The 20,030-nt window shown below is 37.1% G+C and overlaps 1 protein-coding gene across 3 annotated transcripts in view; it reads right to left on the bottom strand.

Moving 5' to 3' along the window:
* DLC1 (DLC1 Rho GTPase activating protein) overlaps window positions 1-20,030 on the bottom strand; it is a 515,375-nt gene that overhangs the window by 305,379 nt on the left and 189,966 nt on the right. For all 3 annotated transcript variants that reach the window (XM_040243175.1, XM_040243174.1, XM_040243173.1), the window contains exon 3: window positions 6,827-6,976. In XM_040243175.1, the coding sequence (XP_040099109.1) occupies window positions 6,827-6,976 (150 nt within the window). The remainder of the gene's footprint in view (window positions 1-6,826; window positions 6,977-20,030) is intronic.

The raw sequence follows: 20,030 nt of genomic DNA, 5'->3' as shown, positions 1-20,030 counted from the left end.
AGAAAATTAGGATTTAAATATCTTTGTGTCTACTCTTTCTACATCTCAACTTTGCCATAGCCCACATGCGTAAATATTATCTACCCTGGATCCCGACTCTCTGGTCTTATGTTCTACCATTCTCTTGTTTCCGTATGCTTCCACTATACTTGCTGTCTGTCAGTCCTTCTAGTACACCAAGGTGGTTCCTAGAGTAGCAACTATGCCCTTTCTAATTAATCCCTTGCCCAAGTATTTCCCTTTGCCAGCCCTTGTCACTCAGCTCTCAGTTTGAATATCACTTCTTCACAGAAGCATCCTTTGACATTCTAAGCTCAAACAGTTTCTTCCCTTCAACCTCCATAGCATATCATTCTCTGTTTTATAATCTTATCACTTTGTTTATCTACCATATATCAATTTTATCCATCCACCATCTCTACCTATGTATGTATCATCTATCCACCTTTCATTCATTTCTATATCTAATCGTTTTATGTCTCCCTTTATTGGGAATCTATGTATCACCGGAGTAGGGGTTTTACCTGTCTTGTTTATTGATACATTCACCAGGCTTATAATAGTACCTGGCACTTAGAATATGCTCATAAATATTGTTTTATGAAAGAATAACTAGACTGACAGATATTAATATTTAACCAAGGGCTTCCCTTGTGGCTCAGCTGGTGAAGAATCTGCCTGCAATGCAGGAGACCTGGGTTCAATCCCTGGGCTGGGAAGATCCCCTGGAGAAGGGAAGGCTACCCACTCCAGTATTCTGGCCTAGAGAATTCCATAGACTGTATAGTCCATGGGTTTGCAAAGAGTCGGACACAACTGAGCAACTTGCACTTTCAAGGAGGCACAACATCTCTACATTAGAAACTATAAGACGTTGATGAAAGAAATTGAAGAAGACACAAATAATTGGAAAGCTATCTCATGCTTCTGAATTGGAAAAAATAAAATTGTGAAAAATATTATGCTACCCAAAGTGATGTATAGATTCAGTGCAATCCCTGTCAGAATGCCAATGACATTTTTCATAGAAAAGGAAAAAAAATCATCCTAAAATTTGGATGGAACCACAAAAGACTGTGGATAGCCAAAGCAATCTTCAAAAATAATAACAAAGCTGGAGGCATCACATTCTCCTATTTCAAATTTTAGTACTATAGTAATCAAACAGTATGGTACTGGCACAGAAACAGACACAGAGATCAATGGACTAGCAATAGAGAGCCTAGAAATAAAAGCATGCATGTACAGTCAACTAACATTCAACAATGGGGTTAAGAATACTCAATGGGGAAAAACAGTCTTTTCAATAAATGATGTTGGGAAAATCATATATTCACATGCAAATAAACTAAACCGGATCCCTGTCTTATACCACTCACAAAATTTAACTTCAAGTGAATTAAAGATGTAAACATAAGATCTGAAACTGTAAAACTCTTATAAGAAAGCATAGAGAAAATGCTTCTTGACATTGGTTTTGGCAACAGTTTTGGGGGGTATAACACCAAAAGCACAAGCAATAGAAGCAAAAGTAAACAAATGGGACTATATCTAACTATATGGCTTCTGCACAGCAAAGGAAACAACAGAATGAAGATGCAGCCTATAGAATTAGGAGAAAATATCTGCAAACCTAATATTGGATAAGGGGTTAAAATACAAAATATATAAAGAACTTATACAACTTACTAGCAAAAAAACAAATCTGACCAAAAAATGAGCAGAGTGCCTGAGTAGATGTTTTTCCAAAGACATACAAATAGGCAACAGGTACATGAAATGACACTCAATGTCACTAATTATCAGAGAAATGCAAATTAAAACCACAGATATCACCTCACACCTATCAGAATGGCTATCATAAAAAAGACAAGTGATAATGAGTGTTGATGAGAACGTGGGAAAAAAGGGAATTCTAGTACACTGTTGGTGGGAATATAAATGAATATAGTTACTATGGAAAACAGTATGGAGGTTCCTCAAGAAGTTAAAAAAAGAACTACATATAATCCAGCCATTCTACGTTTGGGTATAGATCCAAAGGAAACGAAATCACTGTCTTGAAGACACATCTGCACCCTTCTGTTAATTTTTATATTATTCACAAAAGCCAAGACATGGAAACAACCAAAGTGTCTATTGATGGATAGATAAATAGATACAGAACATGTGATATAAATATATACAAATACACACACATACACACACAAAATGGAATATTGTTTATCTACAGAAAAGAAAGAAATTCTGCCTCTTCTGACGACATGGAAGAACCTAAAAGCATTATGTGAAATGAAATAAGAGAAATACAAATACTTATCACTTATGTGTGAAATCTAAAATAGGCCAAAACAGAAACAAGGTAGAGTGGTGGCTGCCAGGGGCTGGGAGATGGGGAAAGTGGGGACATGATGGTCAGAGGGTGCAAGTTTCCAATTATAAGATGTGTAAGTTCTGGGGATCTAATCTTCACTTTTGTGACAGTATTAACATCACTCTATTATATACTTGAAAGTTGCTAAGAGATTAGATATTAAGTGTTCTCACCACATACATACACACAGGCACACAACTGTAATTATACTAGTTGATGGATGTGTTAGCTAACCTTATTTGGTTATTATTTTGCAATTAAAAACTGTATCAAATCATTACATTGTATACCTTAAATATTGTTATATGTAAACTATTTCTCAATAAAGCTTCAAATAGAAATTTTAAAAGGGGAAAACAAAGAAAGTGTATAAAATACATACAAAAGAATAATAAATATGAAACAGAATACAACAGTCTTTAAGTGTGTGTGTGTGTGTGTGTGTGTGTGTGTGTGTGTGTGTATAAACATATAACCCTAACCAAATTTCTCATTCCTGAGTGATTTCAGATTAAGTGCAACATACTTTTTTTTTTGCATGGAAAAGACATTTTACATTTTACCATAAGAGAAAAATAATGTATTAAAATTTCATATTGACTCAACATTAAACAGATAATCATAAATAGCAGGTAATTTATAAACATTAAATGCATAATCTTAAGTAGCAGGTAGTTTTTAAGTCATTTCTATTTGACATTTATGTTTATCTATTTGACATTTATGTTTATCAGAAACTATTTGCATTAATTTTCCTTCCTGTTTATGAATTAATTAGGTAATTAAGAGGGTAACCTTGCACCTTTCTAACAATATAATAATTCTGAGGTAAAATAATAAATATTTTAAAAATCCACCACTAATTGTGCTTTTACCATTTATAGACAATACTATACTGTTCCATGTTCACAAACTTTTTGGAAGATATTATTATCACCTGATGGATGATGAAGCCAAAGCTTAAAGCAGGTAACTTGACTAAGTTCACAGTCTGTGGCAGGACTGATATTAAAACTCAGATCTGACCGACCCTCACTTGTCCAGCTCTATCAAGGCAGCCTTCATAAATGTTAGCTCTACCCTTATGAACCTATTTGCAGGGCAGGAAGAGAGACACAGACACCGAACAGCCATGAGGACATGGTGGTGAGGTGGGAGGGATGAACTGGGAGACTGGGGTTGATATACATACCCTACCATACAGGGGGAAGCTGCCATGTGGCACAGGAGCTCAACTTGGTGCTTTGTGGTCACCTAAATGGGTAGGGCTGGGATGGGGTTTGGGGAGGGAGGTCCAAGAGGGGGGTATACAAGTGCATACATAGCTGATTCACTTTGTTGTACAGCAGAAACTATACTCCAATAAAAATACCCTTATTTTATTTTTAAAGCCATTCTTTAAGACTCCAGCTCATATTATTTTTTACCACTCCCTTTATTATAGAGAATCTGCCTGCAATGTGGGAGACCTGGGTTTGATCCTTGGGTTGCAAAGATCTCCTGGAGGAGGGTATGGCAACCCACTCCAGGCTTCTTGCCTGGAGAATCCCCATGGACAGAGGAGCCTGGCGGGCTACAGTCCACAGGGTCGCAAAGAGTCAGACACTGCTGAGTGACTGAGCACACAGCACATTATATGTAGAACTCACTCTAACCTTTTCTTATAAATAATTTCAAACTGAGGTCACTGTTTCATTGCATGTCTTCCCCTCTGTCCTAAACTGTAGATTCACAGTGGAGTCTGAGGGTGTGTCAGAGGAGGCTTCTCCTCTGAATCTGGGACAGAGCTCCTTGATGGACAGTCAAAGTCATAATCATCTGTTATAACCCACTTATTCCATGGCACAATTATCAAATGGAATGGAAATCGCATGTGGAAAAATTTTTGATGATGATGGAATGTTAAAATTAGCTTTAAACACCAAGGAACAGAAATAAAAAGGGATGACTTAGAAAAACACAGAGACCAAAAAGAAATTTTGAGGGATTCAGGCTATATCCTATTCATCTTTAGCACAGTGTCTGGTGTGAGTGAAGACATGCGAGAAGGAAAATGAATTAACAAATACCAAATATGTCGTCTGTATCAGATCTCTGAATGCATTTACATATCTTCTTTCATTAACTCCTCCCAACAAGCCATTAAGTAGGAAACAATCTCTCCTGCTTTTATGTGAACTTGAAGTTGAGAAATTAAATACTTTTCTTATGTTCTCAGATACTCAGTTGCAGAGCTGGCATGTGAACCCAGGACTGCAGACTTGAAAGTTTATGTTTCTATTGTATTATTGGGCTTATTTCAATTATCTGCTGAATTAAAAACTCAGAAACACATTTTTATTTACAGAATCAACCACTGCTCAGCGAGGATGGTGATGGTCCATGAGAGTGCATGTGATATAATATCCAGTTTACACTTGAAATGGAGGGAGAAGAAATAGATGTAGGCAAATCTAATCATCACCCACCTTAGGTCTTGTTTTGTATTGTCTTTACCTTCCAACAAAGAACCACATGTAGCAGGTAAGGGCTGTTTTGCTCTCTGAGCTGGAGACAATAATATGGAGTTTTATTTAGCAGAAATCTGTGCTGTGCTTTTTTTCCCTAAATACATAGTACTGAGGAAAGGTCAATATAGAAGGAAAAGAAGAACCATTAAAGAGATAGAGAGAGATTAGCAATTCACAATAGAAAACTTTAAAAGAGAAAATGTATCCCACATGTACATTAATGGCAAAAAAGTACTGAGAAGCCTCTCCTATTGAAAAATAGGGCTTTACATTTATCGAAAATGATGAAAATGAGCACAAAGTGAAATGGTGAAAATGAGCATGAAGCTTCTCTACACCTTTCATCTGTAAACAAGGTTAAAACACCCTTCTTGTTGGTCTTTAGGAGGCTACTCTGGTTGTGTTTCCTTCACTTGGATGTCTGTCCTACTGAAGTATGTGTGAGACACTATGGCACCAGGGGAGTAGTAAGTGATTCTGTCTGGAAAGACGTATGGAGATTTAGGGAAGACTTAAGGAAATGGCAACCCACTCCAGTACTATTGCCTGGAAAATCCCATGGATGGAGTAGCCTGGTAGGCTACAGTCCATGGGGTCGCAAAGAGTCGGACACGACTGAGCGACTTCCCTTCTCCTTGTCCCTTCTTCACTGTAAAGAAAACATCTGAGATGACTCCTGAAGGATAAGGAAAAATTATCCAGAAGGTTACAAACAAGAAGAAAAATGTCACTTCTACTGGCTTTCTAGGTCTAGACTGAAGTTTAATGTCATATTTTTTTCATTTTTAAATTAAGATTGCTTTTTACTTAAGGCATCAGATTCCCATAATAGTCAGCTATGAAAAGAAGTATGGGATAGTGGTTGAATGACATGGCTCTTATACATACAATTACTAACTTTTCTATTCTTTCTACTCTGAACAATGTTATAAGGAAGGAATGTGTTAGCATATGTAATGCACGCTATGTAATTCATTCATATATACTGAGGTTAGCTACTAATTTGACTCGCTTATTTTCTGTGAAATATTCTGTACCACAGTCAGAGTAAGTCTTGAATAACTTAATAATCAATAGTAGAACTCTACAAAATAATCTGATACAGAATAGTTCTATTTTGGTAGGTTCTCAAAAGGGGTCCATGGCTTAATTACAAGTAAATTCTACCATCACATTTGCTAGATATGCAAAAACAAAGCCATTTAATATGAACATAATATTAAACATGTGAAGTGTATAGACATTTTGGCATCTATGTCTTTTAAATTTTATCTTGGGTGTTAGACTCTCAAAAGAGAATCTATCTTATATGAAATTAATGCCCAGTAGAATAAAGTTTTCACCTCTGTCCTATTCATTATGTTTCACTGAGTGAATTTTAGAGTGTTCTCAAGTTGATTTCAGGTAAATTATTTCTGTTAACATGCTGAGTTAGTCCAATCAGCATTCATTCCTCCATCCGTCCACGTGCCTACCCATCCACCCATCTACTTGCCTACTCATCTACCCACTCATCCATCCAACCAATCACTCACCCACAGATACTTATTAACCATCTTCTATATCCAGTGTAAATTTGTGGGAAGCTGGAAATAAAATACTTGACAAGATAAACAGAGCATTGCTAACGGTGTTTACAACATATCAGAGAAGACTGACAATGACGGAAACAACAGCAATGAAGAGAATCTGATCACTAGGAAGCAAAGTAACTTCCCAAAGTGACTCTCTTTCCTGTCTAACAATAACCATTTTCTTTTGAATCACACACGTCTCTTATGGACTCTGCGTGAAGCCTAGAATGATTTGAGTCATCTTTATGGAACACTATCAGAGTCACATGGCGGGTAGATTGGGCCATCCAAGATGTTTCATTCTCAAGAGGGCCTCTATAGGTGCAGGGACACATTCACATGTGGGAAGCGGGAGGTGGGAAGCTCACAGGGACTTGCCGCCGCAGGCTGGTTGGTGTGCTGGATGGAGAGGAGCTGGAGCTGAGGGCATTCTCAATGTCCTGATCGAGCTGGTCCAGTTTCATGATCAGCAGCACCATCGAGTCTAGTCGTGCCCTATCTCGATCTTCTCTTATTTCCTGAGGAACAGAACATGCCGTTACTGAATCTGAAAGGTCATTTCTTGGAAAGAATAAAAAGTTCCCTGTTCTTCAAAGGGACACAAAGGACACAATAATATGCAGTCTTCTATTTAAGGGGGCAGGAACGTTCTATTCTGTACCATCAGTGGACTGTTCACTGGGAAAATACCAACCTCCTGCCAAGAAGGCATTTTCACAGGAATATTAAATATATGTTTTCTAGAGCAAGGCATAATGAAAAAGAGGCATAACATCTATGATACTGATACATTTACTATTTTCAGATTATTCTTGGGAAAAGTTGTAGATTTATTCTTTTTTTGTCAAATCAGTTATACACAAAAATCATTTATAACATACTAATAATTGTTTTCAGGTTTTAAGGATGCATACAAGATAATATTTTTGGATGACTATTTCTGAGTATAGTAAAAAAAATAGGAAAAGAATCAAATAAGGAAAAGTTTTGTTTTGTTTTGTGTGTGACACCACTTACTGCTTTTTCAAGCTATGTTATTGCCAATATTCACTTCCCTTTTAAAAAATTTTATTTTTCTTTTTAATATAAATTTATTTATTTTAATTGGAGGCTAATTACTTTACAATATTGTAATGCTTAATAAGCCAGTATTCATTTTCAATCTTCTTTCACACACTTTTGAAAAAAAAAAGCCTCTACAATCACATGAATTGTGATTACTTACTTTGAATTCTCTATAACATAGACATATATTTATGGAAATACTTTTTCTTATAAAAATAGTTAAGCTTCTCACTGACCATACAGAGTTATTTGCACATGACTGTTTACTATTCTTGTGTGTTCAAGTCATTAGTATTAGGAAACTTTAAAATGTTCTGTAATGTGCAAAGTATCAGGGTTGGGCAGAGTAAGGGTAAACAAAATTAAAAAAATGAAACATGAAAGCACTGTGAGTTTCCTTAGAAGCAAGACCTTATTGAGAGGTGTCATGGACTCAGGACCAGCGCTTTTGAGGTAAATCGTCATTTGTGACTCATGTTGCCATTTTCTCATCTGTCTAAGATATTTAACTGGGTGAAATCAGCTTTGAAAGGACCATCAGCAGTGACCTCAGAGGGAAACTCTACTGTGATGAAAGCCTGAAGGGTGTGGGTACAAGGGAGTAGTTAGGAGGTTTTGCTAAGGCGATGGATGAGTAGTGGCATGAATGAGGTAACTGCTTGAATCAGATCTTTGATTTTGTTTTTGGACTTTCTCTTTTAATCACCCTAAATTCCCTAATCACCATTAGGGCAGACCCCAAAAAACAAGGACTAGGGTAATTGCATGGAGTCATCTAATGCCATAGGGGTCTCTGTACTTCAAATAGGTTAAGTAGACTGTTAATATTAACAAAAACTATTTTTCACAAGTCAAATAATTAGTTTATCAGATTAAGTTGGTCAAAAAATCATTAATTCAGCTACTATTAAATTATTTGGGTAAGCTGAACCTGTGCTTGGTTGAAAGTTTAATGTCAAACTGAAAGACTTAGTCCTACTTCCATAAAGTCATTAATTTTGAGAATACATTAAGAATTTTTCTAAGTTATGTTAATTCCCTCAGAGTACTATACTGTAACTATTTCTTCAGTTTCCTACCATCATCTGTGTTGTCTAAAACAGTTAATGAGGCTTTGACAGAGAATTACAGAACTTTTGTGATCATAAAGCTTCATTGTGCTTAAGAAGGGCCAGGATACTTGCAAACACATCTGAACGTTATTCTACCTCATATTCCGCAATGCTGCAGAACTTTGTTATATTTTTAAAAATGTTATTTATAGTAAAACCCTGCTTATACTTTAAAATAGAGTCCCAGAAATATTAAAAAATTTTAATTCTCTTTAAATAATACAGAAAATGGAAGAATCTGCCTGAAGAGAAGACTCAAAATCTCCTTAATTACTCCCTCAATGTATTTGCTTATATAATTTCCTTCTCATTTAAACCAAACTTTTGTTTGTCAAGGTAATGTTCTTTGTATATCTCTGTGTTCACATATGCTTTTGTGTGACTGTCTTTCATTCACCAGTCAGAACACCCTCAAGCATAAAGATGAGGTTTTACCACCAGGCAGACACAGAGTCAAGTTTTACACTGCATATGCAACACTTTTACAGGAATAAAAATATTAATGAAATCAATAGGAGCCAGTGAAATAACATTTCCTGGAGTGTTAGAAAATATGTCTTGATATTTTTCCAGCTACTAAGTTAACGTTGGATAAAACAGAATACCCTGAAGCTATCCTACCTATCAACAGTAGACTTAGAAACAATTTGTATTAACTGGATGCTGAGATTGTGCTTAAAAACTTTTTCAAGTCTATGGGCTGAGCATCGAATTATTTTAAATGACCTGCCAAAAGAATAAAATCAAGCAGCCTTGGTCTAAGATATTTCTTCAGAGAAATAAGCTTATTGCATTTCCCTTTCATTCATGGATGCTTCCTTGTTCATCATCTATTACAACGTTCAGCCTGAAATGTAAAGTGTACAGACTAGCATCAAGCATTACACATTAAACATCACAAAATAAGAGTTGGCTACAAATCAGATGCTTTGGATAAATCTTTTGTCCTTGTTATTAAAAGTTCAAGTATGAATATTTTGCAAAGTTCTAACTTTTCATATGTCCATGGCTAAACTCCAGCAAATAGCTCATGTCTGAAAACAAAGCTGTGTTTGCAGATTCTGGCAAGGTTGAACTCTACAGCAGAGCTTTCATTTCATGCTGTCACTACAGGCCAGGGGAAGAGGAACTTCTTAATGAGCGAGGCTGCCTTAGTTCTATGTATTTCAGTAACTTAATCCCCTTAAATCAAGATGTGAAATTTTCTCCCCTCCCATCTTCCCTGCAGTCACAACTGTTCTGTGAAAGGGAACAAAACGTTCATCAGTGAATAAGAGATAGAAAATCTCTGCTGTCTTCAATATTATAGTCAACATGAGAAGACATAAGGAAAGTAAAAAAAAATTCATATACATAGTTTCTGATAGGAACAAGGGTAAGAAGAAAATAGATAGGGTAATGATGTATACAGTAACGGCAGGGGAAGTGTCCCATCTGGTAGAGTGTGGTCAGAGAAGAGCTTTCTGCCAAAGTAAGAGTAAATCATGATGAAGATGAAAAAAAAAATGAGGTAAGGAGAGAAAGAGACAAAGATAGAAATGGAGAGAGAGAAAGAGAGAAATAAGGAAGGAAGGGAGGGTGTGAGGCAGAGAGGGAAGGGAGGAGGAGAACAGAGGGTAGTAGAACTCGGAAATCAGTGGCCCATGCAGGGTGGAGAGTGATGAGGACGCTGAGGTAAGAACAAGTTTGGTGAATAAGAGGAAGTGAAAAAAGGTTAGGAAAGCCAGGAGAGGGAAAGTGAGTAGAAGAGTGAGTGGGTGCTAGGACAAAATGAGACTGACTATAAACAGGAGCCAAACTGTATTCTGTTACGAAGGTCACTATAAGGAGGTCAATTTTATTCTTTGTGTAGTGGGGCCATGGGCAGGATATAAGCAAATGAGTTGTTTTTCAAACTTCCAGAGTTCTTGCCACATTTTGACAACCAAACATTTTTGGAACCTCATCACATTTTATGTCCAGCAATGCCACACAACTAATACAGGTGAAACAGTTTAGTTTATCCTAAGATAATCCAACCAGTCCATTCTGAAGGAGATCAGCCCTGGGTGTTCTTTGGAAGGAATGATGCTAAAGCTGAAACTCCAGTACTTTGGCCACCTCATGCAGAGTTGACTCATTGGAAAAGACTCTGATGCTGGGAGGGACTGGGGGCAGGAGGAGAAGGGGACGGCCGAGGATGAGATGGCTGGATGGCATCACCGACTTGACGGACGTGAGTTTGAGTGAACTCTGGGAGTTGGTGATGGACAGGGAGGCCTGGCGTGCTGCGATTCATGGGGTCGCAAAGAGTCGGACACGACTGAGTGACTGAGCTGAACTGAAGATGATTCTTCTAGTTCTAACCATAGTCCTTTTTCTGCTGAGGTCCCACGTTACAGTGATTATAAGGAAATAATAGAAATTTTAATAATCAAGTCCTATACACTTTAAGATCAAAGTGAAAAAGAAGTAATTGTTTAGGGATCCTATTTCTTGGAAGTAGGGAGTGAATGGGCAGTGATATGTCAGAAAATCTTTAGCAACTGGATCTCCAAATAAAAAGAAAGCCCTAATTTGTAGTGTGTGCCGACTTTTCTGTAGTGTAAATACATCCATGGCCAATTTCAAGCTCCCAGCTAGACATTACTGAATGCAGTTTTGGTCTGTGGCGAGGTAATGCACAGGGGCTCCAACACACACACTAGGAGCGGTGACCAGTAGGACAGAGAATCATTCTTAGAATCTGACTTGAATGGAAATATTGACAATTAAACCAAAAGCTGCAATGAAAGTATAGTCAACATAATCATATATTGAAATAATGCATTTTATTTATTTGATGCATTTATTCTCCCTGATATTTGTTCCCATTGCCCAGGTAGAGTTTAGTATATACTGTAGGTTTAAATTTAATGACCTTCTAGAAGGTTCTCTTTTTTCTGGTAGTGGCTCCTTTATCTACCTTCTTGGTATTATCCCTTATCTATGTTTGCAAAACTCCCTAAAATGTATTATCATGAGCATATCTATTTGTATTTTTACTTAAGTAAGTCAAAATTCATTTCTTTAGGTTACTCATTATGTCCCTTGGGTACTTCATTCAACACCTGAGACTTCTGAAACCTACAGGTCCAGGACAGTGGTATTGGTACCAATGTTCTGACTTTGCAGATGAGGAAAGTGATTCCAGCGAGTTTTAGGTACAGGTCACATTTCCGATGGTAAATTGACAGGCCTAGAACTGGCTCTCCCTGTGCCTTGCCCTAGTCTCTTTCCACTTTGCCTTCCTTCCATGATTAGTTTAGTAATCATTTCCACATCATGTGTACTCTCTTCCAACTCCCACACCCTGGTTTATATTCTTTCTAACATATAGAAACTATGTTTTGGAAGAACGCCAATGACCACAATTTATTACAAGGTATCTTTGAAGCATCTGGTCCAATTCTTTATGCTTTATTTAACAATCATTCAGGATATGTTTATTGAGCGTCTACTGCAGGCACTGCATCGTCTCCTAGGAAGCTACTGCTTTCGTATTTTTACAGTGTAAGTTTTAGAAATGCTGTTGTTGTTGTTCAGTTGCTAAGTTGTGTCTAACTCTTTGCAACCCCATGGACTGCAGCATGCCAGACCTCCCTGTCCCTAACTATCTCCCTGAGTTTGCCCAAGTTCATGTTCATTGAGTTGGTGATCCCATCCAACCGTCTCATCCTCTGCCATTTAGAAATGTTATGGAGACAGATTCTGCCTTCCTCTACCTTCCCAGTTTCTCCCTCCAGAACTAGACAGCCTAAGTAAAGCCTGTTTCATGAAACAGCCTTTCAAATATTTGAAAAACTATGTTGCACCCATTTTCTTTTTCATGGTAAATCATTCTCAGTTCCTTTAATGATTTCTGTTATATTGTTTATATATATATGAAAACATAATTATAATGTTTTCAAATCCTTATTAGTTCTGTTTACTCTTCTGCAGATATGACATAGTTCTATCAGTGACCTAACTAATGGTTGGTACCAAGGATTAAATATATTACGTTACATGTGTTCTGATCATGAAGACAGAGAAGGCAAGTATTTCTCCATGTTCTGTATACCCTCTTTAACACAGCCTAAGAATCAAGTGCCTGTTTAGAACATGAACAGGCTATTCTTAATGGGATAGTCTCAATCTGCTTTTTTAATGAGAAGGATTTTTTTCGGCTGTGCGCTGACCTTGAGTCAACCATGTGATATATGTCTCTTTCTCCCAGTATGTGCCTGTGTCCTGCTAAGAACAGAAACATCCTGTTGTCTTGAGACTATAACCAGCTGTTGTCAAGGTATAGATAATGTACGTAGCTGCTGTGGAACAGACTTCCAGTTGTTTCTTTTTCAAACACAAGTCAGTGTATACTTAGGCAAATTACGAGAAAAACCTCCTTTCAATTTGATTGGTTGTCAAAACCTAAGATGGCCAAGCCACACGGTGTTAATTGGGCAATTGGAAAGAGCTCCTTCTTTACTCCCTTGAGCTACTTAGTCCCTGGGCAGTGAAGTCACTTTGATCACAATGGTATCGGGGAAGATAAACAGAGATTTTAGGAGATCATTCTCTCCAGGGTCATAAACTGGAATCCTTTGAACGGGAGCTTCTATGACCCCTCTTTCCTTCCCTCTGAGGAAGATAATTCGGACCCTCTCTCTTTCTCCAAAGGCTCTTTATTGAACAGCATAGAATATAGCACATACCACGGAGTGGGGATGATGTGTAAGTCACTGGACTTTTCACAGACTGGGCAAACATGAGGTCCAGAGCAAAGGGTGGCTCCCTTAGAGCTGCACAGGCTCCGTTTTCCTTACGCCAAGCATTTGGAAGGGAACCAAAAAATTCAGTGAAATACCCGGATGCTTCCAAATAGTAGATATTTGGCTCAGCAAATTCAGCACTGCCTGAATGTTCTGCTTGTCAATGAGTTGTGGCATCCCATAGACAGGCATAATAAATTAAAGGCTAGGCCAGGAATAGAATTAAGACTTCCTGATTCACAAGCCAAGGTTCTGGCCTCTACACTGTCTTTGATTCCATACACATCTTACTGGCTATTCTGGGCTGCTAATACTCCTTGCTCACCCATAAAAGAAAGAGACCTTTCAGCAAAAAGCTTGGCTCAACTTCACTCTGAATTATTTGATCTAAAGCCAGCTGGACTAGTATGAAATCTCATATTAGTGTTATAAATTTCATTTGACAATAAATTCCTCATTCTAGACTTTCCTTTAACATAATATCCTGCTTGAAGAATCAGAAAGTGATTAAATCTTTGTTTCTTCAGAAGCAGTGAAGATTTTCATCTGAGTTGACTGGCAGAAGCTAAAAATAATGTAATTATTTTATGCCAGAATTTCTAGGCAAGTTCAATAAGTCAGCCTTAATTTTTATTCAGGTGCACTTTGAGATAAAATTTATGCAGACTGGTAATAAAGGTAAACAGAGGTAATAAAAAAAACCACAACTACTATCTCCCACTTGCCAGATATAATCTGTTCAACCACAAAATCTTTGTATGTTATCTTTAAGGAATAATTTCATATGCTAATATCATTTTAATATTAGATGATAGAGAGAGATAAATATTACCCTTATTTAAAGTTGCTACAAGGAATCTTTTAACTGATATGTACATTGTAGCATTATATTAAGTGTCTGTGTTCAGTTCAGTTCAGTTCAGTCATTCAGTCGCTCAGTCGTGTCCAACTCTTTGTGACCCCGTGAACCACAGCACACCAGGCCTCCCTGTCCATCACCAACTCCCGGAGTTTACTCAGACTCATGTCCATTGAGTTGGTGATGCCATCAAACCATCTCATCCTCTGTCGTCTCCTCCTCCTGCCCTCAATCTTTCCCAGCATCAGGGTCTTTTCAAATGAGTCTGCTCTTTGCATCAGGTGGCCAAAGTATTGGAGTTTCAGCTTCAATATCAGTCCTTCCAATGAACACTCAGGACTGACCTCCTTTAGGATGGACTGGTTGGATCTCCTTGCTGTCCAAGGGACTCTCAAGAGTCTTCTCCAACACCACAGTTCAAAAGCATCAATTCTTCAGTGCTCAGCTTTCTTTATAGCCCAATTCTCACATCCATACATGACTACTGGAAAAACCATGGCCTTGACTAGATGGACCTTAGTCAGCAAAGTGATGTCTCTGCTTTTTAATACGCTGTCTAGGTTTGTCATAACTTTTCTTCCAAGGAGTAAGCGTTTTTTAATTTCATGGCTGCAATCACTATCTGCAGTGATTTTGGAGCCCGGAAAAATAAAGTCAGCCACTGTTTCCACTGTTTCTCCATCTATTTGCTATGAAGTGATGGGACCAGATGCCATGATCTTAGTTTTCTGAATGTTGAGCTTTAAGCCAACTTTTTCACTCTCCTCTTTCACTTTCATCAAGAGGCTCTTTAGTTCTTCACTTTCTGCCATAAGGGTGGTGTCATCTGCATATCTGAAGTTACTGATATTTCTCTCGGCAATCTTGATTCCAGCTTGTGTTTCTTCCAGCCCAGCGTTTCTCATGATGTACTCTGCATAGAAGTTAAATAAGCAGGGTGACAATATACAGCCTTGACGTACTCCTTTTCCTATTTGGAACCATGTTGTTCCATGTCCAGTTCTAACTGTTGCTTCCTGACCTGCATACAGGTTTCTCAAGAGGCAGGTCAGGTGGTCTGGTATTCCCATCTCCTTCAGAATTTTCCACAGTTTATTGTGATCCACACAGTCAAAGGCTTTCATAGTCAACAAAGCAGAAATAGATGTTTTTCTGGAACTCTCTTGCTTTTTTGATGATCCAGCAGATGGCAATTTGATCTCTGGCTCCTCTGCCTTTTCTAAAACCAGCTTGAACATTTGGAAGTTCACGGTTCACGTATTGCTGAAGCCTGGCTTGGATAATTTGAGCATTACTTTACTAGCATGTGAGATGAGTGCAATTGTGTAGTAGTTCACTCTCTATTAATCTCCCCTCCCATTTAAAAGGGATGTGAAAAAAATTGGTCACACAATTGCTCAGTGGGGCTTCAAATGGAGCATTTCTTAGCCCAGACTTTGTAAATTTCCTACACAGTCTCCTAAATTGTTTCAAAGGACATTTATGCAGCAGGTCCTAAGGAGTGTTTAAAAGTGGCAAGTGTGAACCAGGAGAGAGGTGTGTGGGCAGCAATTCCTCTCTATCCCAGGGGAATCTCAGGATGACTTCCTCCACTGGCTTTAAAGGCTCATTTTTGGTTGGGATATAATTTCTAGCTAAATAATTTGGTAAGCATTCTGTAACCAGTTTTCACTTTAAGTGCTAAAGCTTTTAGATTGACATTCAAGGTCAATTAATGTATGTATTTATTTAGACACAAAATCAGCCTTTATGGATTATTCTGTGTTCTGTGTCATCATGCCTACACGATAACCTGCAAATCCCTGTAGTTTTTGTTGTTGTTGTTTTGTTTACAATTCTCAGAAGCTCTTTGCCAGCTCAGATATTAAAGGATACAGGACTTATTCTGGTTTGAAAACATAAGGAAAACATCTACTTAACATTAAAATTCCATAAATTATTTCCAAGAGTATTATGATGATCTTTCCTTAGATGTAGATAACAAAGAAAGGCATAGATAAAACTTTATTTCTTTTCCAGAAAAATACATGACTTAATTTAGAAGAAAAGTCCTGTATTGACCTAACTTCTGTCTACTTTTCTAATTTTACCTCTCAGCACTTCCTGATCCTGCCCAGTGTTCCTCAAATTCAATCATTCTGAGGACAACTGTATATTTCTTGATATTTTTCTTTAGGTAGATGTAACATTTCACAGTTAAAGATGCATTTCCAACCTAAATGGGAAGGAAATCTAACAAAGAGGGGATTTATGTATATGTATAACTGCTTCATTTTGCTGTACAGCAGAAGCTAACACAATACTGTATAGCAATTGTATTTCAATGAAAAAAATTTTTAATGCACTTTTAGGATCTGAATAGACATTTTTTTTTTCAAATAAGATGTAGAGATAACAGATACACGAAAAGATGCTCAACATCATGAGTTATCAGAGAAATGCAAATCAAAAAAACATCAGATATCTCTTCACAGATAGTTGTCAGAATTGCTATTATGAAAAAGATAAGAAATAATAAGTGCTGGTGAGGATGTAGAGAAAAGGAAACCTTTGTTCACTGTTGATGGGAATGTCAACTGGTACAGCCACTATGGAAAAATGTACAGAGGTTCCTCAAAAAATAAATTGATCCAGCCATTCCACTTCTAAGTATTTATCTGAAGAAAACAAAAATACTAACTGGAAAAGATAAATGTATCATTATATCCATCACAGTGTTATTTAAATAGTTAAGATATGGAGGCAAGTGTAAAGTCCAATGATGGATGAATCAGTAAAGAAAATAAAGAAAATGAACAATGGAATATTATCCAGCCATAAATAAGAATGAAATCATGCCATTGGTGACAACATGAATGGACCCTGACAGTATTACACCAAGAGAAATAAATCAGACAGAGAAAGAAAACTACTATATGATCTCATTCAAATGTGGAATCTAAAACAAACAGACAAAAACTGAACTCATAGATACAGAGAACAGATTGGTGCTTACTAGAGGCAGGCTTGTTGGGGATGTGGTGGGAAAAGTGGGTGAAGGGGGTCAAAAAGTACAAACTTGCAATTATAAAATAAAAGTCACAGAGTGTACTATATAACACTATACATTAGTAATACTGCATTGTGTATTTGAAAGTTACTAACAGAGTGGATCGCAAAAGTTCTCATTACAAAAAAATTGTAACTGTGTAATGCTAAAAGTTAACTAGGCTTCAATGTAGTGATCATTTTGCAATATATACAAAAGTCACATCATTACTATTTATACCTGATACTAATATGTTATATGTCAATCATATATATCTCAATTGAAACAATGAATTTGTAATATATAATGCTGCATAAAATAAAAATGAAAATTTTTTATTTCTTATATTTTTTCTATAAAATGACAAAAGTATTAAAAAATCCTTACACTATCTGATGTAACCTCACATAAACCATACTATATTTTAGGAAATACTGTACTAGAAGCACAGAACTTTGGGTTCTCAAATATGCCATGTTCTTTCTCATTTGCAACTAAGATTACCAGATTTAGCCAACAAAAATTACATTTGAATTTCAGGTAAACACAAAATATATATTTTTAGTAAAGTCCCAAATATTCAGTGAGATAGTACTGTATGGGATATACTTATTCTAAACATGTTTTGTTGTTTATTTGAAATTCAAATGTAATTGGGAATTCTGTATTTTATCTGACAACTCAATTTTTTTTTTTTGGAGTTTTAAGCCTTTATTCATTTATTTTTTAAGAGCAGTTTTAGATTCACAGCAAAATTGGAAGGAAGGTACGGATATGTCCCATATACCCTTTACCCTCCCTGCCCCTCCAACGCACATACACAAACATGCACACAGGCATGCGCACACAAAGCCTCCCTCATTGTTAACACTCCCCACCAGATGGAACATTTGTTACAGCTGATGAACTTATACTGACACATCATACTCAAAGTCCGTAGTTTACTTTAGGATTCACGCTTGGTACTGTACACTCTGTGGGTTTGAACAACCATACAATGACATGCATCCATCAATATGGTACCTTACAGAGTGTTTTCACTGTCCTAAAAAAATCCTCTGTGCTCTGTCTGCTCATCCCTCCCTCCTCTCACCCCTGCAATCACTGATCCTTTTACTGTCTCATTAGTTTTGCCTTTTCTAGAATGTTATTTTCTTGGAATTATACAGCATGTCGCCTTTTCACATTGGCTTCTTTCACTTAGTAATATACATTTAAGATAGCTCCTTTCTTTTCAGTGCTGAATAGGATTCCACTATTGAATGTGCCACAGTTTGTTAATTCATTCATCCTCTGAAGAGGATCTGTTAGCAACTCTATTTTTGACTCAGTAATAATGCTCCTTTGGCTTAAAACACCTCTCCCTTGCCTGAGTATATCAGAGGAAACCCCTTGGTTTCAAATTCAATGTCACTCCAATGGAGAACTTTTTCATAAGGTTGTTTCCTTGAATGAATGAACATTAACTGCCTTTCAAGTTTAGTGATACAACTTCAAAAAATGGAAATTTTTTTCTCAGTATCTTATTCAGAGTAGTAAGTATCTGAATATTATTCAGATAATAATCCCAAGTAAATCTAAGAATTGGCACTGTGTTTTCTCTTTAGTAGCAAAATTAAATGTGAAAAATGCATAAGGCTACTCTCATGGTATTTTTAGGATTACAAATTTACTTAAATTGTTACTGTTTGTACTAAATCTTCCATGAGAGAGTAAATTTTTTGCCATCGTATATTTTATAACTATCAACATGTTATGTGTGTTTGTGGTTTTTCTGACATTAATGAAGAGCCCTCACATTGAAGAAGTATGGGAACTATTTATCTAGCCCAGTCCTCTCATTTTTTTTCCCATGTGATGATAACCTTGGCAAGTTAAGATTTTCCCAAGGCTACAGACTTAGTTAGGGCAGAATTGGAAACTCTGAGTCTCCTGATTCAACTCAGCTTTGCTTCCTATTACCCAATTAGTAACCACTAACACTTTTAGTCCTTTAAGGCATTTTCTTCCACTCTAAAGGTAACCCAAAAGGCTATATTGCCCATGCAAATTCACGTGCAGTGAGAGATCTGAGTTGAATACATGTAGATTAAAAAGTAGACTTAGTCACGCATTGACTGGCACCATCTTACTGCTATTAATCTAGAGATTTAGAATATAAACCACCCCATTAATGATTTGTTCCTTTCTTCCCATTCCTTCTCCCTTTGTCCCGCCTTTCTTCATTTTTCTCCCTTTCCTCCCCTCGTCTCCCTTTTCTCCCCCTTTCCCTTCTTTCTGTCCTGTCTACAACAAACTCTATCAGGAGTTCTTAAATATTAGTGCACATCAACATCATCTGAACAACTTCCTAAACACAGAGAACTAGTGACTTGTAGGTGTCTGACAGAGATAGAACACTGCATTTTTAGTAAGTTCCCAGCTAGTGCTACTGCTGCTGGGAGCCACACCTTGAGAACCTCTGAACCTGGCAGGCTGCAGTCCATAGAGTCGCATAGAGTCAGACATGACCAAAACTACTTAGCACACACATGAACACACACACAGTAGAGCAATAGTCAGCAGTGGCTGATTATAAGGATTCTTGTAGAGCTTTGAAAACTTTGACATGCTAAGGCTCCACTGACCAAATTCTGATTCAGTTGGTGTAGCACAGGACCATGCTAGTGTGTTCTCAAAGTTCCTCAGATGTATTCAAAGAATAGTGAGGGTTGAGGAACACTGAAATATGTTACA

Source organism: Oryx dammah, unplaced genomic scaffold, assembly GCF_014754425.2.
Source record: "Oryx dammah isolate SB20612 unplaced genomic scaffold, SCBI_Odam_1.1 HiC_scaffold_7, whole genome shotgun sequence".
NCBI lineage: Eukaryota > Metazoa > Chordata > Mammalia > Artiodactyla > Bovidae > Oryx > Oryx dammah.
The sequence above is the reverse complement of the archived record's forward strand: the minus strand, read 5'-3'. Positions and strand labels throughout refer to the sequence as shown.